This window comes from Phallusia mammillata, chromosome 8, assembly GCF_965637545.1.
Source record: "Phallusia mammillata chromosome 8, kaPhaMamm4.hap1.1, whole genome shotgun sequence".
NCBI lineage: Eukaryota > Metazoa > Chordata > Ascidiacea > Phlebobranchia > Ascidiidae > Phallusia > Phallusia mammillata.
In genome coordinates, this window is record NC_137259.1 from 9,258,460 (window position 1) to 9,283,980 (window position 25,521).

Here is a 25,521-nt window from a genome sequence, read left to right on the forward strand (position 1 = left end):
GGCCTGTCAAATTGCATTTCTATTGTATCGGCCCATGGAACCTATGCTAAATGTATTTAAATACACCTAAAATATAGAAACTATCAAATTCTGTACCTTTAACCAGTGCTGGATTAGGGGTCTGCTGGCCTGTAAGCACATTTTATAAGTGGCCCGAAAATCAGGGTTGCCAACTAAGAAAATAGAATTATCAGTGTTGCCAAATCATTGTCACAAAGATCGCTGTTGTAAAGTGGCCTGGATTTTTGACTGGCCTGTAGGCACGTGCCCACTTTGCCTAATGGTTAATCCGGCACTGCCTTTAACAGTACCCTTTACAAAAAGTCTGAAAAAATCCGACTATCAAATTCTGAACCTACATCGCCTGTTTCGAATCGCATTGTTAAAAAAATTATGAACACACAACAAGTTTAGAAACGTGCACAAAAACGTCGCTTATTTTTTGTTCATGCAAATGGTTGGGACAGTTTTCGTTGCATAATTGTACTTTTTAATGCTACTTAGAAGATGGAAAACCAACCAGCTGTTAGTGGAAAACATGTGGGGTGTGAGTGACGTCACACATTAAGGTTAAGAGGAAGCTTACTATTTGTAAGATCCAGAGGTGGATGCGATTGCAGCTATTAGGGTAGGAACAAAAAAGAAGCAAAGTGTCAACATGTAACAGATAAGAACAAAATTTACCAGGTAACAAAACTGTACACCGTTCATTATTTTCTTATCTCATTGGTTGCAAAAAAAGTCGAAAAGGAGACAATATTAGTGTGAAAGTGAGACTTTATGGAAAGACGTTTTGCATTTAATGTTTCGATCATTACGTTTTGTTTAGTAAGTTTGAAACAAATCTAAGTGGATAACCTCTCTATTTTCGCTGCATTTTGAATCTACTGCTGAATAAAAAACAACGTTCCGTTCAGCTTTTGTCTACGTTAAAGTAGTGTTGCGTTTCGGCCTTTTAAGTTTTGTTTTGTAAAGAAATTTTACGAATCAAACATTTTTGATTTTCGGACTATTATGCTGTTTTAAATTAAACATGTTTTTGGAATAATTTCTACCAAATGTTATTTTTCTTAACCGATATTTTTTTTGTCATTGTAAGCTCTATAACTTACTAAAATTATTACCTCAGTGATACATTTCATTCAGTGTTACATTTAAACTTTGGCAAGGACTATGCAAATGTAAGTAAGTACGGAAATAATATTATACCAGAAAGAAGGCCAAGGTTTTGTGGTATTGTTTGTGCTAATATAAACTTATGTTTTCTTCTCTGGTTCTGCGACTCTGACCTCACCATTGCTTAATGTGTTTCTACCAGTAATATCCAGTAGGTAAATTTAAGTCATCAACACCACACCAGCATAATAAATGCATAAGACAAACTGCTAGTCTGTAAAAACATAATAAAAACACTTGGGCGTTGTCTTTGATAACATTAGCTGATTGATTAGATTTTTCTGAACACTGGGGTTTAAAAAATATTTCTTTTAGCAAAACCAAAAGATTCCTAACAAAAGTTTAAAGTAGTTTAAATTAACAAACAAACCTGTGAGTAACTTGGTTTTAAAAAGGTGTGATAGTTTATGCGACGTTTCAACTTATTACAAAATTGGATATGAGGCGCCGTGCTGGAAGAACACACAATGCTGAAGATGAAACTTTGAGCCAAATAGCGAAAGAGGTGAATACCACTTATAATTTTGCACTGCATACTTAATGCACTGGTTTCTGTAAGAAATCATGGTAAACATGTATGCAGACTGATTCCATGTCAAATATTCCCCCACAACCAATGAAATTGGACATACATTGATTGATTACTAATAAATTTAATGACTTTTTATTTTATTTGTAAGGACTGCTGGTTTACTCATATATTTTGTCAATTAGGCTGAGGCAAGATTGGCTCAAAAACGAGCAGCTCGAATTGAAGCAAGAGAAATTCGTATGAGAGAACTTGAGCGCCAGCAAAAAGAGGTAAAATATATGATGTTCAGATTAAACTAGCTTTTTGTTTTTATGTTTTGTCATTTTTGCATGATCTTCAAAAAATAACATACAACCACAAGATGTCAGAAGAGGTCTATCACTCTTCCTTTGCCAGATGTTGGTTTCTATGCTATTCTATTGAATTAAAAGTTGGGTTTCTAGATATTGAATTAAAATTAAAACAGGGTTTTTTTGCACAACACTCAATGTATGATTTGCTAATTATGTGATTATTTTATGTTATATTAATTCTGTAACAACATATTGACAAAATATACTGAACCTGTTTTCAGTCAAACTTATGCAGCTGCACAGTAACTGCACACATAAGTTTGTTCGGAAGAGTAATTTCTGTTTTTCTGGGCATCCTCATACACTCATTGTTGCACTGATTAACAAAACATTTCAATGTTTTAAAAAAAGATCTAAGTTTCACCTTTTGGATAGAACAATTGTGTTTTCATCAAATTATTTACGTTTGCAAATGTGTATTTTAGGCCTTAAATGGCTTTTAAAATTTAAAAAACTCTATAGCTTTTATACTACCTGTGTCAGAGTTCATACTGGGTGCTGCATATCCTTATTGCACTTGGGGCCTCATGCACAGTGTTATAAAACTCACTACAACAACACAATGTTCAATCAGCACAATTACATTTTTTTTACAAATGTATGATCTGTGTTTCTTAAGTATGTTGAAAATTTAATCTTACAACTTATAAACCTGCTTAATCATTGCCGTTTGGGTCCTCAACTAATTGTGTTTGGATATGCTTGAGTGATTTCATTTGTTATCGCAAGCCCTGGCCATACAGGAAGTTGACAATATTAATCAACTTTGGTCTCATGCTATTTTTCTGTGAATTCTTGATTAACGGTTTAGTTTTAATAAATGCCACTGTTAGCTATGTAAGTACAAAGTCACAATGTGTTTAAATGAGATAATATTACAGAAGTTGTTTGGAAGTTATCATAGGCCAAGAAGGAACACTGGGGTATTGTTTACCTATGTATATATATAATTATTTTATGTTGTAAAATTGTCCTTAATTTAAAGTTGCCATCATAAATTATTATGCAGATCATGATCACTGCAACAAAGTTTTTTTGTAATAATGTGTTTACTATAAAGTGGATGTTTTTCATTGGCGACATTGACACCATGTTTATTATGTAATTTTATGTTTTTTATAGGCACAAGAGAAGAATGATCGTGACTGGGATGATAAAAGTGCAAAAAGTATTCTTAACTCAAGAGTAAGTAATTGGCAGATAGCATCAGAAATACAGGTTAAAAGTTTTTAAAAAATGGCAATGTCATTGGATTCTTTCATTTATTGATCTTTGATATTAATCAAGAATATCTTATTGGTGTGCTTGGAGGATCTTTACCATTACAAATTTCTATTTAAATTAATGCAAGCGCTTGATATTATACATATTTCCCTGAATAACTTAAGGTTTAAGTTTTCCTATTTTATTACTATTGGTAAATTTTGTGGAAGATTAGAAATTTAAGTCATCCTTATAAAACCATAATATATCAAACAAACTGCATAATGACAAACAACTAAGTTAGTAGGGGAATGCCACTGTTGGTTTTTGTTAATTTGATTTTTGGAAAAAAGATAAATTTGATTTTTAGAAAACGAACAAAATTATTATTTGGGCTTAGCTTGTTTTTGTTGAATTTTTTTTTCTGTAATAAATAGTCATAGAAGTTTATTGAAGCATTGAGATATAACTGGTAAGTTAGTTTTTGCAAAACTCAAATTTAAACTGTAAGCATCGTCAAACAGTGTGAAATACAAATTAAAAAAACTGCTTTGTACTTCTTACTTAGGATTTTAATTGGGTGAAATGTTTGTTTTGTCATCACATGAAGTTGTGACTTGGCCTATATAAGGTCACAGTTGTAAATTTTATAATGTAGGCTGGCTGTGGTAGGTTGAATGGCAATTAAGTTTATAAGTGTGGGCCGTCAGCCTTGCTCTCTCCTGAATAGAAAAAATGTAGTAGTTTTTATTGAATGTCATAGCATAAAGTAATATGGCTTACTTCTGAATTGAGCATTACCTGGGTTGGCCAACTTGACTGCCCACAGAAGTTAAATTGTTACATAATTTTAAAAATTTTGTTAGGCGTTTGAAAAAGTTTGATTGCATGTTTGTTATACTTCATGTTTTTATTAACTAATTTCTGGTTTCTGAGGAAGTACTGAGCTAGCTGCCAATATGTTTCACATAAGATCTAAGTTTCTTTTTTTCATTTGTGTGATGTTAACGTTCATGAACTAATCTGCTTTTAACAGTACACAGAAGCTTGTTTAGTTTTGGCAACACTACAAATTACAGCGCCAAACATAAAACTAAAAGACTGTTTGAAGCATTGAGAAGTGTTTACATTTAAACGAGATGTTTTTTTCTAAGAACTAAATTTAAAAAAATGAACTTGGTTTAACTAAATTAAAGAACTTGGTTATCTGGTACTAAAGTACTTGATTTTTCGCACAAAAAGATTTCTTTGATATGTAGGGAACGTTTATCTCAAGTGAATTCAACCTTGTCTAAACTTGCTTGCCTGCTATATATAGGCTGTTGTGCTCTTGTATACTATCCAGCAATGAATAATTAAAATTCTACCTTCTCGAGCAATGTGTCATTGTTTGCTTGCTCTTTTTTTAAATGAGTAGGCAGCTTCCTGTTTGTAAGACCACCATAAGCTATTAATGCTAATTTCCTTGGATAGAGCAGTGCATTGTGTGTACTATCGAAGGGTTGAGAGAGTAATTTTGTTAATGCTGCTGCTTTATAAGAAACAAACATTTTTTGTTATTTGAAGTGTGGTTATTAAAGTGTTAACAATGGGAAATGCCCCAGGAAAGACAGATAATTGGGTTGCACAAACTGAACAACAACTTGAAGAAAGTAATTTAGGGTCTGCTAATAGTTTAGTTGAACAAGTAAATGATTCTTCTGGTGTTTCAAGTGGTGAAAATATAAGCACTGAAAACAGACTGTCTAAAAAGCGAAGTGAAAGAATTGGTCCTATTCGTAGCCGCAGACGAAGCAGCCTTGGGGCACCAGCAGTTTCAACACAGCATGACTTTGCTGAAGAATTGTATTGTCAACAAGAAGAACCCTTTCAAACACAAAGTACATTGGAAAGTAAGGACAATGGTGAAATAAAGGTGTCATTGCAAACATTGAAAGTCCAAAATTCATCTTCAATAAATGATGATTCACACGGAATTGCAAACCTTCAGGACAAGATTGTGATTGAGGATATTTTGAGAAAGACTGTTGAAACAGTATGTGTTTCACTAAAAGCTGAAACACAAGTAACTAACAGATGCCTGGAAGACAGACTTTTAACAAAATCGCAGAATGAGACACAAAACGTTAAAGAAGTAATGCAGGAAGTTGACTCAGGGCACAAAAATAAACATAATAGGGAGGGGAAATCAAGTGGCAGTTTGCATCATGCTACTGTGAATAGTGTTAAGCAGTCTTGTCCTGTCTTGGGTTCTTCACCAGGAAGTGCAGAGCCTGCAGAAGAAAACAGCTCAAATCTAGTAACTTGCGCCAATGATCTACATCAGCCTTCTGGAGTGGTACCAACTGAGGGCTATCAGTCTGGCATGGCTGAAAAAAGTGATTCAAATGAAAGCAGTCAAAACATAAACCAGTCTCAGAATGACCACTTCTTGGAATCTGAAGAAAATACAGATGTTTGTATTGATCATACATCAATTGAAACAAGATATATACCTGTGAAAATCTGTGAAAATGATAGGAAGTTGTATCCTGTCAATGCAAAATGGAAAAAATTACAAGATGGTGTGGTGGTTGAGAAAGATGTTATAGCATGTGTAACCTGTTTGATGCAATGTGTCAATATAATGGAACAAAGTAATTTTAATATCGTATCTGAATATTCAGAAGTTTGTTCTTGTGTCTTTGAACTCATAGAATCAGTTACCAGAAGAACAAATGAATCAGAAAATGAAAATAGAATAGAAAACTTTCAAAACGGCAATGGACTAGAAACAATATGTGGACCTCCTTTTGAAATTGAACCAGCTATCTCTGTCAACTGTGTCGAACTATTTGCGGATGATCAATGTTTGGATAAGCATGTGTCTCAATTGGCTCTGTTAATTATTAACTCAGCTCTCCGAGAGGCAGTTAACATTGTTCAAAATCCAGTTTCAGGCACAGCAGCTTTAACACAATCATCACCAGAGACGAGGAACTGCAATACAGGCAGGAAACAGAAGGAATTTAATTACCAGAAAATGCCAGTTCATTGTCAAGATCTTTTTTTGCATCATATGTTGTCAAACATCAACTTGGTTAAAGAAACAAACTTGATTACATCATATTTTGCCAACTCTCATGCTGAACTGTTGATCAAATTACCCCAAATATTTGTCAGTGATTTTCAAGAAACTAATAGTGTTACCACAACATTGGAGGATGACAGGTCAGAAGTAACAGCAAAACAGCAAACAACTATTGACAGTACTAAAGTATTTCATGGTGATGGTAAATTTGAAACCCAAAGCAATTCAAATGATTTAGATTTAGCCATTGATGAGAAATCCCAAACTGATAGAACAAATGAAATAGACAATACCATTAGTGGTAGTTTCATCACTGCTGAAAAAAATACTGTGCTGAAGGTTGTTGAAGATAAACCCCAAACTGACACACACAAGGAAAGCCAAGCCAAGTTATTTGTTGAAGAGAGTTCGAATGTTTCAGAAGAACAATTTAATGACAATGAAAGTGAACATATAATACCTGCAACATTTGAAAAAAACACAGTAAAAACTGAAGATGGTGCACTTTTCCATGATGTTGACATTGTATGTCCTGTAACTGATAAGGCTCAGGTGGTTCCCACAAAAAAAGCCGATGCTAGTGTTGCTGTACAAACAGTTGAAAGTTGGCCCGTTGAATCAGGGGTTACATTTTTGGATGATTCAACCTTAATTCATGGAGAAGCTGTACCCCAAAATCACACTTCTGAGAATAAAAGTGATTACTGTTGTGATGACAACAACCTGAACTTGGATTTCAATTCTGAAAAAAATGTTAGAGAAAATCAGTTAGTTGAACAGGGCATAAATATTTACAAACGGAAAGAGCTGGATTCAGCCAACAAGGGAATGTGGGCTACAAAAACAAATGTAAGATTGCAAAATCAGAGATATAATTTTACTTTTTATGGTTTAAAAATACTTTCTGACATTTTCTTCTCAAAAGGACATTTAAATTGTTTTCTCCAACTTTTTTTCTTTTTTCTCCCCAGCCAAGTTGTCACTTACATTTGGTATAAAATATTTTGCCATGACATAAAACTTTTACAGTTGGAAATAGAGCCTTGGTGGTCTGCAATATATATTTTATAATGTAATTCATTCAACACAATATTGGGAAAGTTCCTATATTTTGTTGCTGTCAGTAAAAGCTTTTGAAATTGTGTTACACAACCGCAATCTAATTTATGTGAGTAAAACTATCACTGTTACTTTAACAATATAGGCCTAAACTCTTTTTTAAAGTGGTAATCTACCTGTTTAGATGTGCCAGGCTGGAATTGCAACATGGTTTGTTATGAGAAAATAGATTTTGTGTTGCGACAACATTGACATATACTTTACAACTCAAGATATTTTTATGAAAACAATGTTTTGTGCCAATTCAACTTCAAGCAGGCCTGGGCAGTTTAAACCCTTGAACTCCTCCTTTACACAACTTTTCTGTGGACATGTTTTAGGGATTTGTGTTGTGATGTAAACACATAGACATCAATTGAACCCTTGTTTAGCTTATTTTGTTGAACTGTACAAGGATAAGTATGCTGTTTATGCAAAAACATACAACAACTTGGGGGTTTAACAATATGGGCTTTAACTTTTTTTTGCTGTAAAAAATGTTTTTTTAACAGATACTGTTATTTGATACAGGCAGCCAGTGTTTCCAGCAGCAGTTCCTACTCCAGCCAGCCTGGTCTGCTAAACGCAACCAGGACTGATGGATATGCCGAAATTATTACAGAGCGGTCAGATTTGTCAATGCAAGACCTAAAGGTTAGTTATGGGTCTCCTTCCCTGAAGTTGTGTTTGGATTGCTTGGTGGCTGTTTTTGCAGATGGCAGACAGCCTGATGACATCAGAAGCATTAAAAGTTTTCGCTTAAAACACCTCTAGTAGTCAACATTTAAACACTGACGATTAAGACAAAAAATTTTGCACGATCCTTGTTTGGGTCATTGTGGTTTTATATTTTAAACGATTATGTGTAGAAATCCATCAATTACCCAACTAGCCCCTAAATGTGTGATATTTTCAAACAGTGTGGTAATCGAATGAAATTTGGACAGCTTGTAGAATATGCCATTTGTAGAAGCTATTTTTTGAGTTTAACTCTGTTAAACTTTTTTGAGTTTAAGCCCCTTAAATTAGGTCAGTTTTTGAAACAGTGTCACAATTTAATGAAATTTGAATAGCTTGTAGAATATGTCATTTATAAGTGTTAATTGTTGTGTTCAACCCTGTAGCCCCCACATATACCCCACTAAAATGGGTGAATTTTTAAAACTTTGTTTAAATTTTATGAAAGTTGGATAGCTTGTAGATTTATATATAGATGTTGATTATTGTGTTTCACTCTAAAGCTCCAACATTTACCCACAAGACCCCCTAAAAAAATTGGAAACATTGTCGGAATTGAATGAAATTTAGACGGTTCATAGAACTGGCTGTTTTAATGCGTCATTTGTTGTGTTTAACCCTGTAACCCCACAATTTACTCCAAAGAGGTGCATTTTTTAACGATGTTCAATTAGGATTACATTTGAGCAGCTTGTAGAATTGCTATTTATAGGTGTCGATTAAAATAGGACAAACTTTAAAAAATGTCTGAATTGAGTCCAATTTGTATAATTTGCACTTTACATAGCATAATTATTTAAGCCTAATCTTGATAACTATATTTTACCTTACAACACCAAACTTTTAAACATTTTTTCGTTTTACATTGCTATTTAGAATTCGCTAAATGAAATGGAGGAAAAGTATCGCCGAGCTATGTTGCAAATTGCCCAGTTGGACAATGAAAGAACTCAGCTTTATTATCAATCACAACAACTTCAGGATTTAATGGAGGAACAGGAAGAAGAATTATATCGGCTAAGAAAAGAACACAAAAGAACTTGTCAGGTGATTTATTCTTGCATCAAAAAGACAGTTAATGGTGGAAGCTTGTAGAAAGAAGTTACAGTGATAAAAATTATGAACTCAAAATATATGCATGTTAACTTCAGTTGGAATTCTCAAAGTAACCACTGCTTATGGTATCAAATCAAGGTCATGAGAAACACCACAAAAACTTTCGCAGCCAAATTTTTAGTGTTGACTTGGTATTTAATTGTAACATAACAACAACAATTTGAGCTATCAGGCCTGCTTCGCTTAACACAGACCCTCCCTCCAGTTACAATTTCACTGTATGAGGCATCTAATATATAAGTGCCTCGGTTGCAAATATTCAGTTGTTGTAACCTAAATGGAGTGTGGGCTTCAGGCTGAATAACCGAAGGTTAAACTACACTTTAATGGAAACACTTTTAAAGGAAACATCAAATGCAAGAGGTCATGAATTTATTAAACTAGAAGGGGTCAGTGGCTAAAAAGTTTGGGAAGCCCTGAATTAAGCCATTCAGCACAGTGTTGTACTGAACACCTCTAGGGGTCAAAATTTTTAACAGTGGAATTGGGAAGACCATGGTTTGAGTCATTGTGGTTTAGCATTTCATTAGTTTGGGTGCATAAGTAACCCCACTAGCCCCCTAAAATGGGTATATTATTTAAACTAATGTCCAAATTGGATGTTTATAGGAAGCAAAATTTTGTTGATTGTTGTGTTTCTTCTCATAGCCCCGTTGTATGCCCCACTTACCCCCTAAAATAAGTAAATTTTTGTTGACAAATGCCTCAAGGCTATTGAAATTTTATGTTATTGACTTTTGTGGGTACCCATGCGTTTCTGCCTGCTGATATAAACAAAAGTAAAAAAACGGCTAATATTGGACCCAATGTTTAAAATAAGTGTGGGGATTAAATAAACGTTTTAAAATAGGCCACATTGTATGTGCTAGGCCACTGTTCTACCTTTTTTAATGAGAAACGATCAAATAAATGGTTATGTGTAAGTTAGCATACAAAAAGAAACAGTGCTAGAAATAATGTTTTTTTCAAAGTTTGCCTTAACTTGTTTCAGTATTTATTTCCAATGAATGAATACATGTTGGCTTTCCAAACATTTAATTGATGCAAAAGTATGTCTACTTAAGGGCTACTAGAAAAATATTTTGGACTTCACAACAACCACAATACAACCCTGAGAAAATTGACAATCTTTAAATTTTAAACAAGAAAATAATATTTGATTGGTCAAATAGAGTGCTGTGAATGAACCGTATTTGACCGGTCAATTGACAGACTTGCCAACCCTAAATAAATTATATTTTTAATGTGCATTGCTTGGGTTAAACTTGTTATGGGTCCCCTTCCCTGAAGGGGACGCATCTTGATTTCACTTAGTTTTTTTCTTTTTTCCTTTTGTTTTCTTTTCTTGTTTTTTCTTTTTTCTGCCGAAGTTTGTCCATGCACTTTTGGCATGAAATCTTTGGTGGACTTGGATGAAACTTTCACAGATGGTAGATATAGTTATGTAGATGTGCCATCTGCTTCATTTGACTTAATAACCGCAGTATTTACCCCGCTTGACACCAAAATGTAAAACGTTTTTGTATGTTGCTGCGCACCACAAACAAAAGATTTCTGTGGTGGAATAGTATAATAAAGGCAACAGAACATATGGTACTTGTGTTTGTTCAATACTTGTTGGACGTTTTTGCACATGATAGTCAGAAGGGTATTAACAGCCTTGTGATGTCAGAGGCGTTAAAGAATGTTGCTAATAACACCTCTAGTGGTCAGAATTTTAAACATTGTCCGATTTGGATAAAATTTTACATAACTGTTCATACTTTATACTTTTGGGCGTTAAACGCCATCAGTTACCCCACTAACCCCCTAAATTAGGTGAGTTTTTTTAAACGGTGTCGGAATTAACTGAAATTTGGACTGCTTGTAGAGGTGTCAATTGTTGAGTTTCACCCTGTAGCCTCAATATTCCCCCCTTTAGCCCTCTAAAATGGGTGAATTTTTTAAACAATGTTCGAATTAGATAACATTTTAACAGTTTATAAAGTGTGCTATTTTTAGTTGTCGATTGTTTTGTTCAACACTGTGACTCCAACGTTTACCTCACTAGCCCCCCAAAATGGGTCAATTTTTTAAACAATGTCTGAATTGAATGAAATTCGGACAACTTGTAGAGTGTGCCATTTATAGGTGTAGAATGGTGTGTTTTACCCTGTGATTTTTTAAACAATGTCTAAATGGAATGAAATTTGAATAGTTTGTAGTCTATATAGCATATTTATTTATGCTCAGACTCAGGTCACTGTGTTTAATCTTACAACAACAAACTTTTTCGTAGTTATCTCTTGAGATGCATTATTTACAACTTTGCATGTGTGGGGACCCATGAGTTTCTGCCTGCAGAAACAACCAAGGTTATAAAAGACAGTGACTGATATGGGACCCATTATAAAATAAGTGTAGGAAATATATTAATGTTTTAAAATAGGTTATGATGTAAATGCAATGCCAATATGTGCTAAGCCACCCTTCTAGTTTCGTTCTGTATTGAATAACTATCCTGTAACAGTTTCAATGTTGTTTTAGGAAGTGGAACATCAAAAACAAGCTAACTCGAGTTTACAGAAGAAATACTATGATCTTCAAGAAACTCTGCGACAAAGAGATGAATTGATACAGGTGTTTCACATTTTTCTGTTTATGTTGTGCCATGCACTGCGTTGTCATATCCATCTGTTCTTCTTTTCTTTACCTTTTCCTGACTGTGAACTTTCTCACAGGAGTTTAATAATGTACAAAAATTAAGACACACTGGTGAGCGAGATATATTGGAATTAAAAGAAACAATTGAATGGAAAGATAAAAAGATTGAGGTACTGGCTGTGTCAGTGTACAAATCATTTTATAACTAATACATTTTATGATTATTCTTAATATGAAGTTAATTAAAGTTTTTTTATTACACTTTAAAAGACATGATCAGCATCTTATCTCTTCTCTTTCTTTACCTCTCTACTTCTCTTTTCTTCCAGGCTTTAAATAGAATGTTGAATTTGAAAAAAAAGAATAACCTGAGTAACAACATGTCAAATGTAAGTGGTAACAGTGTGGACATTGTTCACTGTACTGTGATGTTGGTGCTGAGTTGCTAATATGTGGGTTACATTTATTTTTATTTTATCCTTCATAACATATTTGGGTATTGCTCTATTACTGATGTCAAACAACTAAACTTTTAATATGTTTCAATACACACAATTTTAAAAACAATGTTCTGCAGGAACAAGGCTTGGTCCTTGTGGGGGATGATAACAGTTCATCTCAAAGTTCAGAAGTTGGTGCTGGAATGGCCTTGGTTTCCCCAGAAGTAGCTGAACTGCTAGATGCTGTTGGTGAAGGACCTCTTGGTAATAATATTGTTTTGACTTTTTTCTTGCTACTTTCTATGATGGTTAAGCCTTAATTTTTGGTGGTTAATCATCAGTTGGACAACCCACCAAAAGCATTATTTTGTTGAAGTATCATAAGAAGTTTGATGCATATTTTAAAGCTTTTATTAGAAATGGAAAATTTAAGTACATGTGATATGATCTGAAGTGAATTATTGATATCAAAACACACATGTGTTTAGATGCAAGATTACGGAATCTGGTGGATGACAAACATAAACTGGAAGAACAGGTAATGTATGTTTTTAGTCATGTTTTCCTATTTGTTATTTATGAGTTTAGACACATATTGTTTCAATCGATTTTTTCTTTCGCTGATTTGATTTACATTTGATACTTGATTTTTGTCTATCTTCCCTGCTGTTTGTCCTTTTGCAATAAAACGTTTGTTAGATTTGGATGAACTTTTACAGCTGGCAAAAATAGTAATGTTGGTGCCATCTGTTTCGTTTGACTTAAAACCCAGCGAAAACATTTTTCATTTATTTTGAATGCTGCAGTTAACCACCCTTTCATTTTCCTGTCTTATGCTGGTTTGTTTCAAATTTTTAGTCACGAAAAAGTGCTTTGAACCTTTTTAACTTTACATACAAGCTAGTTATCCAAAGTTGATCCAGTAGTTGACTGCTTCATGCATTAACAGTCATTAGAAATCAACTGTTTTGGGACTGCAATGCTTTGTGCCAGAAGCTTTTTTAAGTTTGGGTTGATGCTTTGTACAGATTTTTTCTTAAAAAGCCAAAAATAAATGCACCTTTTTTATACCGTAACCAATTTGCAAAAACACATTTGTGGAAACCCATTCGTTTTTGCATGGAAAAACAATCATGTCAGTAGGTCAAATGGTATGTATAGTAATCGCTAATTAGGATGAAGAAATCGAAATATAGAGAAAATCGACCTTGCAAGTATTTTCATTTGTTTTGAAATTTTTTTGCAGGTGAAAAGGTTACAAAATGAAATTTATGAAGAACGTCAGGAGAGAGCAATGCATACTTCAGTTCATTCAGGTGTAGAGATTGCTGAAAATGGGCTGAATGAAATGCAACTTTTAGAAGTTCAACGTAAGTGAAACACTTTGTTTTGTTTTTTTCTTTGTATTTGAATGAGATGAGAAAAGTGATTTACGGAAGTGTAATGCCAAAAGGTCTTTTGTGTACCTGCAAAAAGATTTGTGTTTTAATGCAGAAGTTACAATTCATTGCCCATTACACTTTTCTTGGATGAGTTTCTAGGAATTGAAAAATAGTTAGAAGTATGTTGTTTGAAGTAAAGAGTAAGAGTTAATGACAAGATAAAAGTGTGGATCTTTTTTCTCATAACATTGTATAAAACACCTTCTCTTTCACTCTTTTTGACATGTTATGTGTTAAAAGACGCACAGACACAGTACAACTTGTCACCAAAATCACACATTTGTGTGACCTTCCGTTAAAGTAATAGTGTTGTCTTGTTTTGTTTATTCTTCCCTTCCACTAGTTTGTAGTGTATATAGTATATGAAGTGTATAAGTCCTGATCTAGTTTTAAATTGCACATATGGTTACTGTAATTTTGACCTGTTTCTTTCTGCAGGGGAAGCAAATAAACAAGTCAATGAATACAAGTTAAAGCTGCAAAAAAGTGAACAGGAACTAGCTGCCTTTCATGGAAATGTAAGTCAATGTAGCTTTATGGTTAGCTATTAGCTCTAAGGTTAGTTTTAAACAAATTACCAAAACTGCCCTAAAAGTCTGTGTTTAAATTGCATAACATTTGCATGTGAAGCAAATAAAGTAAAGTTGAAAAATGCCGTATCAACTGAACCTCTTATCATTTGGTTTAAATATACTTTTGGGATTGGATTATTTAGGGTTTGAATCCATAAGATTTGCTGTTGTAAAATACTCATGTCAAGTCTCTAACTTGGCAGCCGCTTGATGGGAGGTAAATTCAGTCAACATGTAGGTATTACCAAGTATGGTTAATAACCATTTGTTTAATGTTCGCCATAATACAGTGTCCTGAATTGTCACTTTTAAACTATTATCTCTGAAAAGAAAAAAAGACATCAATACACTTTTCGTTTGTTAAGGTAACTCGCTTGGAAAGTCAACTTCAACGTTACAAGCAAACCTCTGAAATTTATGAGAAGAATGAAGACGAAATGAGAGCAGAAAAGCGAAAGCTAATGCGCGATGTAAGCTTGTCTATTACTAAATTTTGTACAACCCCTCATTTTTCAAATAGTTCGTAGGATGGTACTTGTTGACTAAAAATATAAGCCCGTTCGGTCCATGGAGTATCTTCACAGCCACGAATATGTCTAAATTGCGACCTTGCCAGCGGACATGGGGCAATTCGTATTCGTCATTCGTATTTGAATGCATTCGAATACAGGTTTTGCCACCTTCGTGCTGTATTCGAATGATTTTGGTATTCGTTCGATGGTGCATGAATACAATTCGAATAGTTGATGTTATCTTTTGAACCATCAATTCATGAATACAAAAGCTTGAGTAAATTTATTCGAATACAATTCGAGTTGTTGTAGGTTTTTGCCAACCTAAGAATTTGCAAATTCGAATACACGATAATTTTTACGAATACAATTCGAATTGTTGTCGGCCTTTGACAAGGTAACAATTCGTAAAATCGAATACATGACTACATTTTTACGAATACAATTCGAATTGTCGATTACCTCCAGACCAGGAGTAGTCGAACATATTTTGCTACATATTTTGGCCAAATAGTTCGAATACAATTCAAATTGGCAGTGACCTGTTTTGACAAGTTTTTGTAATGTTACGAAACAATGACACATAGAAGTTTAATTATGACGTTACATAACTGGAATTGTGTTACAAAGCTTGCAACATTGGGTTGTTCTCAGCACATGACAGGTGTAGCGTGTTCATGAAGCAAACATCTCATGTAAATTTGGTGAAATTTATATAACGGAGACTTAAATCAGTCAAGCTAATGTGGCAACAAAAAGCTCGTTGGTTTGCATTTTTATCTATAAATTTGCAATTCATGAACCCATGTTACTTTTTGATCGAATACATTTTAAGTTTCGGGGCGCTTTTATTTCTTTTATTTTCCGCAACTACAAATATCCGAATCAATGCATTCGAATTGTTTGCTTCTTACAACAACTGAACAATTCGTGAATACAAATAACTAGAACTATTAATTCGAATACAATTCGAATTCCTACATCTCACAAAGGACGAAGTATTCATGAATTTTTTGGTCAACTATTCATGAATACTAATACTTGACACGCTTTATTCGAATACAATTCGAATTGCTGCCACCTTAACATTACGAAACAATTCGTGAATACGAATATTTGACTCGCATTATTCGAATACAATTCGAATTGCCGAACGTCAAAAAGTGCGTAGAATTCATGAATACGAATGCATGCCTTGGTTTATTCGAATAGTATTCGAATTACTTGTCATTGTAGTTTGGTCAACAATTCATGAATACAAATACTTGACTCGTTTTATTCGAATACCATTCGAATTGCTGTCACTCAAAAATTACCAAAGTATTCATGAATTCGAATACAATGATGCAAGTATTCGTAAAGTATTCGAATACAGGACGTCTGTATTCGACCCCATGTCTGCTTGCCAGACACCCTATTTGCATGAGACGCGATGGGAGTGTTTGATTGGTATACAACACAGATGACCTTTACTTTACGCTTGATTAGGTGTGCAACTTGGCAATGTTTGCGGATAGTTGTATATCAAACTGTGAATGATAGTTCGTCTTGCTCTGTATTGCAGGGTGTTTCAAGTGCTGTGCAGTTTTATGTTAGCAATAGTAAGCCCCCCAGTTTTCAGTTACGTTACTGGGTCGCATGTTTTACATAAAAGTAACCCGTTAAACCATATGTAAGCTATTGCTGCCAGGCATAGTATCAAGTTTAAAGAGCTCTTCTGGCAAATGTGATTTTATTCCGACGTTTCGACGTCCTGTACAGGTCGTCTTCATCAGGGTAGATAACACTGAATGCGACTAGTACAGTGCACGATAAACAAAGGAAAAAAGAATGGAACGCAAGCACGTCACAACGCAACGAAAACACCGCGCGAACAAATGATTGGGCCTCTAATATTTAAGCAGGTGCCTTTAGCACGCTGGATTTACCCCCTGATGAAGACGACCTGTATAGGACGTCGAAACGTCGGAATAAAATCACATTTGCCAGAAGAGCTCTTTGAACCGTTAAAACCATATTGCGTGTTCGCACTCTATACTGCTACTAATTTGCTTGTAAACAGGTTTGGACCCTCATTCGTTTCTTTTTTTTGCAAACATGTATCTTGTTAAGTGTTGTGTACATGTAGGGACCCAATCAAAATTAGATAGATAAAAGTTGTACCTGTTGTAATTGTGGCAAAGATGTATGTGGATATCCAATAAACAGGATATCTTGTGTTTTTTACTTAGCTTCGCACTGCGTTGGATCGCATCGAGGAAATGGAGATGACCAATAGTCACCTTGAAAAGCGCTTGGAACGAATTCGTGCTTCTAGAACAGCAATTAGTAGCCAATCTTGATGGTTCATTTTGTTTTCATAAAGTATTCATTTGCATTAAACACATGCTGTGGAAAAGGCGCCATGGAACCACCCTAAGGTCGAGATGGTATGCGTCAGCCAAGTTGTTTGTTCAAGCACACTCCTTTGAAAAGTCCTGTTTTTACTGCGTTAGCGATCTTTTACTGGTAAAAACGATCTAATTGCTTCAAAACGGTTTGATTATTTACATCGTTTTTCCGCACACACGCTTTACATTTTGATTTGTACTGTTAAATAATTTTTCACATATTTTGCTTATTCTCTGAAAACAGAACAGTGGAATTCGTTCACCACGAAGTCAGTGTTTGTGGTTTTTCTAAGGCTATCGATGAATTTGACCCTTGCTGGTTACAAGAGGTGCACCATAGAAATATTAATATGCGACTGTATGATGTGAACAACTAATCCCCAATTAGCGTTAATATCGCATATCATACACGTTTAAACACTTCTCTTTCTTGGATTCAAGCGTCACAAAGCAATTTCTCCGCCAAATATCTAGTCGCCTTTTGCTGATTCATGTATGCTGTTTAATGATAAATAAAGTGTTTATCTATTATCTTCGGCAATGCTAGTCCTATTTCCAAGTGATGTTATATGCAGACATGTTTACAATGTTATAGTTATGCACTTAGTCAAATTTCTGTTACTGGAGACAAATGAAGAACCAAATGCGGATTTGTTACGTCCGAAATACTTTTAAACATCCTTTTGTACCGTACAAATCTTATATATTCAACGTCCCACTTTTATTTCGCCTTGCAACCCTGTTGATTTACCTAGGGTAATAGTCAATTGAAGGTTTTTGACGTAGTTGTACATTTATTTTATTAAAAATGAGCCTCGGACCCAAGGCTGTCATTGAATGGTAGCGTTAAGTTGATTTTATTTCGCTTGGTGAAAGACAACATATCAACATAATTGCACTAAAGCAATCACCAAGATGCATACACAATGGTCGCGGGAAATCACAAAATTAAGGTTTAGGAATAATGAAGGCGCTTTAAAAAGTCTTGGAACCATTGCTTTAAACCAGGATTGCACAACGTTTTCACTCTCGGCGGTCGCATCACGTGATTTACAAACGGCCAATATATCCATGTTTCCGTTTAACCTTTACATTGGTAAATAAATAGGGTTTATCAATAAAATGTGATCTCAAGAATATAATTGAACCATCATTTGAACCGATATTGCCCTTCGCCGCCCGTCACTTGCTTATCCAATGACCAATGTATTACATTTGCATGACATAAACACATGCGCAACTGGAAATAAAAATATGATGATGAACAGTTTATGACATAACAACCTTTTACTGCTGTACTTCTGTTCACTTCCCACTGTTTGCAAACGATGCGTTTACTAAAGTCTAACTTTTTTTTTATTCTGTAACAAACCTTTCTAGTTCAAACAACTATTTTTTTAATCAATGCCCGGCCGCTAGTATGTAGGCCTAATTGAACATATACGTGTTCGGTCGCAGAATTGTTTTATCCTTGTCCGCGGGTTCTGTACCCCTCAGCGACTGAAGGTTATAAAGGTAAATTAACATGGGTGCCAAAACCTATGGCAAGTATTTTTTTGGGTTCATGGGCGAAAACCCCTTTGATATTGCACATAATAGCGTCGCCAAAAAAGATAAAATACAGATAATACAAGTGGAATAGTAGCCACAAGCAGTAAAAACAAAGAGATTGGCAGCATAATCTGGAGACCCTTCTGTTTATCTGCGTTGGTCCACACCATCGAGTCTGTGGAGTCCTAAAGGCAAAATCAATTTTCCAAAAATCGCTTGCTAATGATAATCGATGATCAATTTGGTTTTGGCAAAATTTATCGGTCATAAAAGTGTAACACCCACCTTTGTGGTCACATCAACTTGTTTTTTTGTCAATGTTGCCGAGGATATACTAGTTTCAGTGATACTCGGTATGCCTACACAAAATTTACAACACTTCGTTATTTTAAGGTTGGTTTACGATGAACAAAAATGATCATACTATTGGTGTGTTGAAGTTGTATACACATCACAACCCGAATAGTTCCTGAGATGTGTTCAGTCAAGCAGTGAAGTTGAATGTTGTCTATTGAAAAAATTATTTGTTACATTTAATTATAGTATCTTGCGAAGTAACTGTGTAGGTGCACATAATTAGCCCTTTTTTACAGCGCAGGTCCTGCATGGGCAGGGTTGCCATGCCGTCCTTATTTCTAAGATTTGTCCTTATTTAGAAGGGTAATTTATTAGAAAAAACTATTGTCCTTATTTTTAAGAAATGTTCTTGTTTTTGACCTGAGCCCTAATTTCCAACAATCACTAGTGAAATGACAGTCAAATCCCTGCTTCAAGTAAAAAAAAAACCAAACCGAAAAGTATGTTTTTGCAAACAAGGAGTTGCTAGAACAGATTGTTTCTGGCAAAATATATAGCAAATGATACGTCATGGCTCGCATAAATGCAAAGATTTGTTCGAAAACGTTTGTATCGTTTCGTGTGAAAATTTAATTTTTCGGTTGTCCTAATTTTTGCGTCTGTGTCTATGGCACTCTGTGTATACGCTAATTATATGCACCAAGTATCTATCAATACATTTTTAAGTTCTTTTGTCAGTTTTTTGTCACATTGCAGTTCTTTTTGTCAGTTTGCAAACCTATTTGGAGCACTGAAATTTTATCTTTGTTTATTAAGTTTTTCTTCTTTTGTATGGAATAATCAATTCGAGTTAAAGAGACACCGATTTTCATGCTTTTACAAAAAAACTTTTTTTCTCACCTGAACTGAAAAGCTGTAAAGTCGTTTTGGTCACCACCTCTGTTCCAATCCATTTTGTATTATTTTCAAGATACGAATTACACCAGAGGGCCAGAGGTTTTTCCTGTGCAAACAACGTACAACGAAATTCTCGTAGGGAATCATGTTCCTCGTTCTTTGTTACTAAGCAGTAACTTGCATTGCTCGATCCAACCGTTAATGCTATTTGTTCAACGGTGTTCAATGTGTCATTTGTATGAGTAGCGTAAACTTCCACCGTCGGGAATGCACATACATACGAATTCCAAAATGTTTTGTTTTTTTGATAATTTTCCATTCCGAACCTGATCCAATTTAATATTGACGTACAAAGCAAGCTGTCGTGGTGAAGTAAATTGACAAGCTTTTCCTCTGTTACATAATCAGCCCATTTTAAAAATGTAATGAAGTGACAAGAGCACTTAAACTGATTTGCGGAGATGGACAAAAGCTGGAGACTTTGCAAAGCATAAAGAACATGTTTGTCATGTGGAAATGTGGTCAACAAATTGTTTTTTAGTCTAAGAATTTTTAAATTCGGTAGTTCCAAAACCATTTTCCAGTAAAACGTCGTCAGTTTGTTTCTTGACAAATCAAGGCTGCAATACGTTTGATTTAGTACAAAATGATTTTCACGCAAATAAAGCTTTTAAATGCATCTGTTTTAAAAAAATCTTCAACATTTGTATTCCCGAATTCAAAGTTACCTCTTTAATTCGTGAAGTTTACAGAACGATCCAGGCTCAATGTATCTAAGAAGGTTTTCTCTAAGGCGGATAAACTCTAACTTTATAAACTTGGAAAACGTCTGTACGAAAAAACGAAATTGTGAACACTATCTCTTTCCAAAAAAATAACTTACCTGGTTTGATATTTTGGTCAAACGATTGAAAGAAAAACCAATATCGGTAACGTTTACGTAAATGTTGTCAGGAACATGGGTATACCATCTGGCACCAGAGCAGTCCACAGTAGCAAGGGTTGGCAATTGCGTACATCTGGTGTAACACTCGCAAGTTTTAAAAAAATCCAGGTTAGTCTAAATTCGTTTAGATTGAAGCGGATATCATCAATAGTTACAAATCTGACATATGTCTTTTAAAAAAATTCTTTCGAAGTTTTTGTAACTTTCTGCCACAAAACTTACTTGCATCCTAGTGGACAAAGATCTGTTGAAGTTGAGGCTTCGATGCGAATTCCCATCAAAACGACGAAAAGTGTGAGGCCTTCACCCAACATTCTTGTCACAATTAAGTCTCTTTGTAAACTTCAGGTACGTCAGTTGTTTAAAGCTCCCAACAATGCCACCAAGCTGGCCTCGATGAAAATGAGTTCAATGAATAATTTAAACGACTAAGGCGACAATCGTTTGGAAATCTATTTTGTTTCCTGTTTTTCCTACAAAATTGCAAATGGTGTCATTTTGTCCTTACACACAACGGTTGACAAAAATTACTGTAAGCTACCGTAATAGAGACAGCTTATATGTTAAAGCAAAACAAAGTGGTAAACTGTTAAATCCGCCATGCATAAAAAGTATTTGGTAAAACAAATATAATCAACGAATGTGGGCAACTTGTATTCAAAAAAGACGTGAAACACAACAACTATTTGTAACTAAAATGTAATATTGTATGAATAAAAAGTTAAATTGTGTATTGCTAAAGCAAATTATAGGTATCCAGAATGATGTGTTGCTGTAAAGTCCACCATCATTTACCTTGACTGCAAGCACACACAGTACAAGCATTCTTCCTACCCCTACACCGTCTCGCACAATCAAAATCGCTGATGAACAATGCTCAAGTGTGCGAAATTCCGAAATGGCAGGCATTTGCGGTGAGCGTCAGAAATGGTCAGAATTTCTGTAAGAAAACTAAGGTAACGATAAAATGTTTTATTTGTACGTTTTCCTTTATATTGGAGCTACCTTTAAGTGTGCATCCACTCGTGACGTCATGCTATTTTTGGTGTTGGTGAGTGGTGTACGAAAATTGTGTTGTAATAAAATGCAGAAACGATTCTACACTAATAATAAATGTGCGTTTTGAACAAAATTTAGTGTAACACATACGTGGTTAATGAGATAAAATTTTGAAGGCAGCACAGATTCGTACATCATGTACACCAGGGGTGGGCAACCTGCGGCCCGCGGGCCGCATGCGGCCCTTTATTAAAGGTTGTGCGGCCCACAGAGACGCTTGGATTTCAAAAGTACTGGCAAACGAGTCCAATTATTACATATTTTTGAGCTGATTAATGCGCCTGATGCTAGTTTTCTGCGATGTGGCAAAATGTGGCTAGAATCAAATACGAATTATACTTGTAGTTAAGCATATTTGGTAAGAAACAAAGCAAAATCACTTTGTGTAATGCACATGTGCGGCCCGCGATCCAATTTTGACATTTATAAATGGCCCTACAGTAACAAAGGTTGCCCACCCCTGATGTACACGTACAACAAGAAACTCAATAAAACAACTCGCATACAAGCAGCAAGAGGTGGATATTTATGACTTACATTTAATAGTGGTAAACTTGGGAGTGTTGCATTGAACTACATTCTATCAGATAGCATTTTATTTAAAGTTTAAACCAGTGGTTCCCAAACTTTTTCATATTTTTTGCAAAACGGTCCCTTCGCCATTATTTCGAGGGCTCGCGGTCCTTAAGACTAAATGTGTATTTCAGAAAAATGAAAGTTAATTGCAGGATTTTAGCTACTTATGCAAAATTGCGATAACAATCATCCAAAGACAGCATGTGACATCACAAACAGGACAAAAACATTACGATTGTGCGCGAACAATTGCATTTTTTGATAGTTGTCATTCAATAAAGGCAATTGTTTAGTAATGGAGACAGCCGATTCTCAATTCTACTTTGATTTAAACTGATTTAGTGGCACAAATTGACGCCAAATAAGATTATAGAATAACTTCAACCGCTTCGCGGTCCCCCCAAAATTGCCTCACGGACCCCTAAAGGACCGCGGACCCCAGTTTGGGAACCGCTGGTTTAAACATTTAAAACATGGAATAAGCACATATATATACTATTGAGTATTGATCGAGTCATTGTGGTTTCATATTTTTTTAGTTTGTGTGTCGAACCCCATTAGTTACCCTACTAGCCCCTAAAATGGGTCAGTTTTTTAAACAGTGTCGGAATTGGCTGATATTTGGACAGCTTGTAGAATTTACCATTCATATGAGCTGATTGTTGTGTTTAACCTTGTAGCCCCAATTTCACCCCACAAGCCCCCTAAAAGGGGTGTGTTTATTAAACAGTGTCGGAATTAGCTAAAATTTGGGTAGCATGCAGATATGGGGCAATTCGTATTCGTCTTCGTATTCGAATGCATTCGAATACAGGTTTTACCACCTACGTGCTGTATTTGAATGATCGGCTTTCATTCGATAGTGCACGAATACAATTCGAATAGTCGATGTTGACTTTTAAATCAACAATTCATGAATACAAAATTTTCAGTAAATTCATTCGAATACTGTTCAAATTGTTACGGGTCTTTGCCAACCTGAGAATTCGCAAATTCGAATATACGATAATGTTTTACGAATACAATTCGAATTGTTGATGTTAACTTTTGCATCAACAATTCATGAATACGAATCAACAAATTTGAGTAAATTCATTCGAATACCATTCGAATGGTTGCTGGTCTTTGCCAACCTAAGAATTCGCAAATTCGAATACACGATAATGTTTTACGAATACAATTCGAATTGTTGTCGGCCTTTGGCAACATAACAACTCGTAAAATCGAATAAATGACAATATTTATACGAATACAATTCGGATTGTTGTCAGCCTTTGGCAACGTAACATTAGTAAAATCGAATACCTGACTATATTTTGTAATATAATTCGAATTGCCGATTACCTCCAGACTGGGAGTAGTCGAAAATATCGTGCCACATATTTTTGCCAAATAGATTCGAATACAATTCGATTTGGCAGTGAATGTGACCTGATTTGACACGTTTTTGTTTATGTTACGAAACAATGACACATAGAACTTTGATTATGACGATACACAAATGCAATTGTGTTGCAAAGCTTGCAACGTTAGGTTCAGGGTTGCCGGGTGGCCTAAAAATCGGACAAAAAAACGATAAATTGGCCTAATTTCACATGCTGTGTCCGACGGACATTTAGTTTTTTGTCCTAATATGTCCCAATTTTGCTGATTGAATAACTTTTTGTCTCCTTCCTACTTTTTGACGGTTGCAAACCTTTTTTACGACAAAACGTGGTTTAAAAGTGCAACTTGTTTTGTTTAGTACCTTGTTTATGACATTAAACACATAATTGTCTGCCAGTGAATGTTTGGCCATTGCTGTGCACAATGCAATTGTATTGTAAGAAATGGTTATCTAAGGTGATATGAAGCAACAAGTTGACGAAACATTTTTTAAACGTTGCGAAACCAATGATAAACGCTACAGCAACGTGTTGCAATTGACAACTAAATATTATTTCAAACATATCGTTTTTTTCAAACATGGGAAGTTTGTTGGGCTTTAAGTTTGGATTTCAGTTCTTGTGTTTGCACGCATAAGTGACGTCACATTTTACGTCCGCCTCTTTGCATTTGTGTAAAACTCGGCGCTTATGAGTGTAGAGAACGTAAACGCACAAAAATGGCAGTTGGCACCTCGATATTGATACCTTGTCTGCAATTGTACGCTCTCGTTTTTTTTTTGTCCTAAAATGTCCGATTTTCAGTCAAATACTGTCCGAATTCAGCCGACAGTACCTGATTAACCCTGATTAGGTTTGTTCTCAACACATGACAGGTGAAGTAAACATCTCATGAACATTTGGGGAAATTTATATAACGGGGATTTACATCAGTCAAGCTAATGTGTCGAAACAAAGCTCGTTGGGTTACATTTTTACCGATAAATTTGCAATGCATAAACCCAAATGCTACTTTTTGTTTCGAATACCGCAACTACGAACACCCGAATCGGTGCATGCGAATTGTTTGCTTCTTACAACAACTAAACAATTCGTGAATACAAATAATGAAAACTGTTAACTCGAATTGATACATTTGAAAAGTACGTAAGTATTCATGAATACGAATACACGCTTGGAACGTTGTTATTTTTTGGTCAACTATTCATGAATACAAATACTTGACTTGTTTTATTCGAATTGCTCTCACTCAAAAATTACCATAGTATTCATGAATTCGAATACAGGACGCGTGTATTCGACCCCATGTCTGGTAGCCAGACATGGGCCAATTCGTATTCGTCATTCGTATTCGAATGCATTCGAATACAGGTTTTGCCACCTTCGTGCTGTATTCGAATGATCTTGGCTTTCGTGCGATGGTGCATGAATACAATTCGGATAATTGATGTTATCTTTTGAACCAACAATTCATGAATACAAAATCTGGAGTAAATTTATTCGAATACAATTCGAATTGTTGTAG

General features: G+C 35.0%; 3 protein-coding genes across 5 annotated transcripts; 2 read left to right on the top strand and 1 right to left on the bottom strand.

Moving 5' to 3' along the window:
* The first annotated feature begins 1,455 nt into the window (after positions 1 to 1,455).
* On the top strand, positions 1,456 to 3,294 carry LOC145204752 (uncharacterized). The gene is made up of 3 exons (XM_080077347.1): positions 1,456 to 1,681; positions 1,891 to 1,977; positions 3,184 to 3,294. Exons 1-3 carry the CDS (start codon positions 1,616 to 1,618, stop codon positions 3,292 to 3,294), a joined length of 264 nt encoding a protein of 87 aa, XP_079933473.1. The 5' UTR covers positions 1,456 to 1,615.
* Positions 3,276 to 18,123, top strand: LOC145204128 (uncharacterized). Of its 3 annotated transcripts, XM_080076563.1 has the most exons (12): positions 3,276 to 7,183; positions 7,964 to 8,086; positions 9,047 to 9,217; positions 11,813 to 11,905; positions 12,007 to 12,099; positions 12,259 to 12,318; positions 12,507 to 12,633; positions 12,858 to 12,907; positions 13,616 to 13,739; positions 14,250 to 14,329; positions 14,749 to 14,853; positions 17,127 to 18,123. In XM_080076563.1, exons 1-12 carry the CDS (start codon positions 4,853 to 4,855, stop codon positions 17,235 to 17,237), a joined length of 3,468 nt encoding a protein of 1,155 aa, XP_079932689.1. In that variant the 5' UTR covers positions 3,276 to 4,852; the 3' UTR covers positions 17,238 to 18,123. The 3 variants fall into 3 exon arrangements, with proteins under 3 accessions (XP_079932689.1, XP_079932690.1, XP_079932691.1); XM_080076564.1 differs by lacking the exon at positions 12,259 to 12,318; XM_080076565.1 differs by lacking the exons at positions 12,007 to 12,099; positions 12,259 to 12,318.
* Positions 18,124 to 18,435: 312 nt separating this feature from the next.
* LOC145204753 (uncharacterized) lies at positions 18,436 to 22,123 on the bottom strand. The gene is made up of 6 exons (XM_080077348.1): positions 21,772 to 22,123; positions 21,199 to 21,449; positions 20,034 to 21,049; positions 19,261 to 19,344; positions 19,122 to 19,195; positions 18,436 to 18,525 (listed from the first exon to the last, which is right to left on the bottom strand). Exons 3-6 carry the CDS (start codon positions 20,605 to 20,607, stop codon positions 18,436 to 18,438), a joined length of 822 nt encoding a protein of 273 aa, XP_079933474.1. The 5' UTR covers positions 20,608 to 21,049; positions 21,199 to 21,449; positions 21,772 to 22,123.
* Positions 22,124 to 25,521: the final 3,398 nt, after the last annotated feature.

Bases quoted from the DNA above. Each gene is read 5' to 3' on its own strand.
- LOC145204752 (XM_080077347.1), top strand. From the start codon at position 1,616: ATGAGGCGCCGTGCTGGAAGAACACACAATGCTGAAGATGAAACTTTG. The intron at 1,682-1,890 runs GTGAATACCACT...TTTGTCAATTAG, and splicing joins TGAGCCAAATAGCGAAAGAG to GCTGAGGCAAGATTGGCTCA. The intron at 1,978-3,183 runs GTAAAATATATG...TGTTTTTTATAG, and splicing joins TTGAGCGCCAGCAAAAAGAG to GCACAAGAGAAGAATGATCG.
- LOC145204128 (XM_080076563.1), top strand. From the start codon at position 4,853: ATGGGAAATGCCCCAGGAAAGACAGATAATTGGGTTGCACAAACTGAA. The intron at 12,908-13,615 runs GTAATGTATGTT...ATTTTTTTGCAG, and splicing joins AACATAAACTGGAAGAACAG to GTGAAAAGGTTACAAAATGA. The intron at 13,740-14,249 runs GTAAGTGAAACA...TTCTTTCTGCAG, and splicing joins GCAACTTTTAGAAGTTCAAC to GGGAAGCAAATAAACAAGTC.
- LOC145204753 (XM_080077348.1), bottom strand. From the start codon at position 20,607: ATGGTTTTGGAACTACCGAATTTAAAAATTCTTAGACTAAAAAACAAT. The intron at 19,196-19,260 runs GTATGATCATTT...AATTTTGTGTAG, and splicing joins ACAACTTCAACACACCAATA to GCATACCGAGTATCACTGAA. The intron at 18,526-19,121 runs GTGGGTGTTACA...TTTTATTTCCAG, and splicing joins AAGTTGATGTGACCACAAAG to TTGCGCATGTGTTTATGTCA.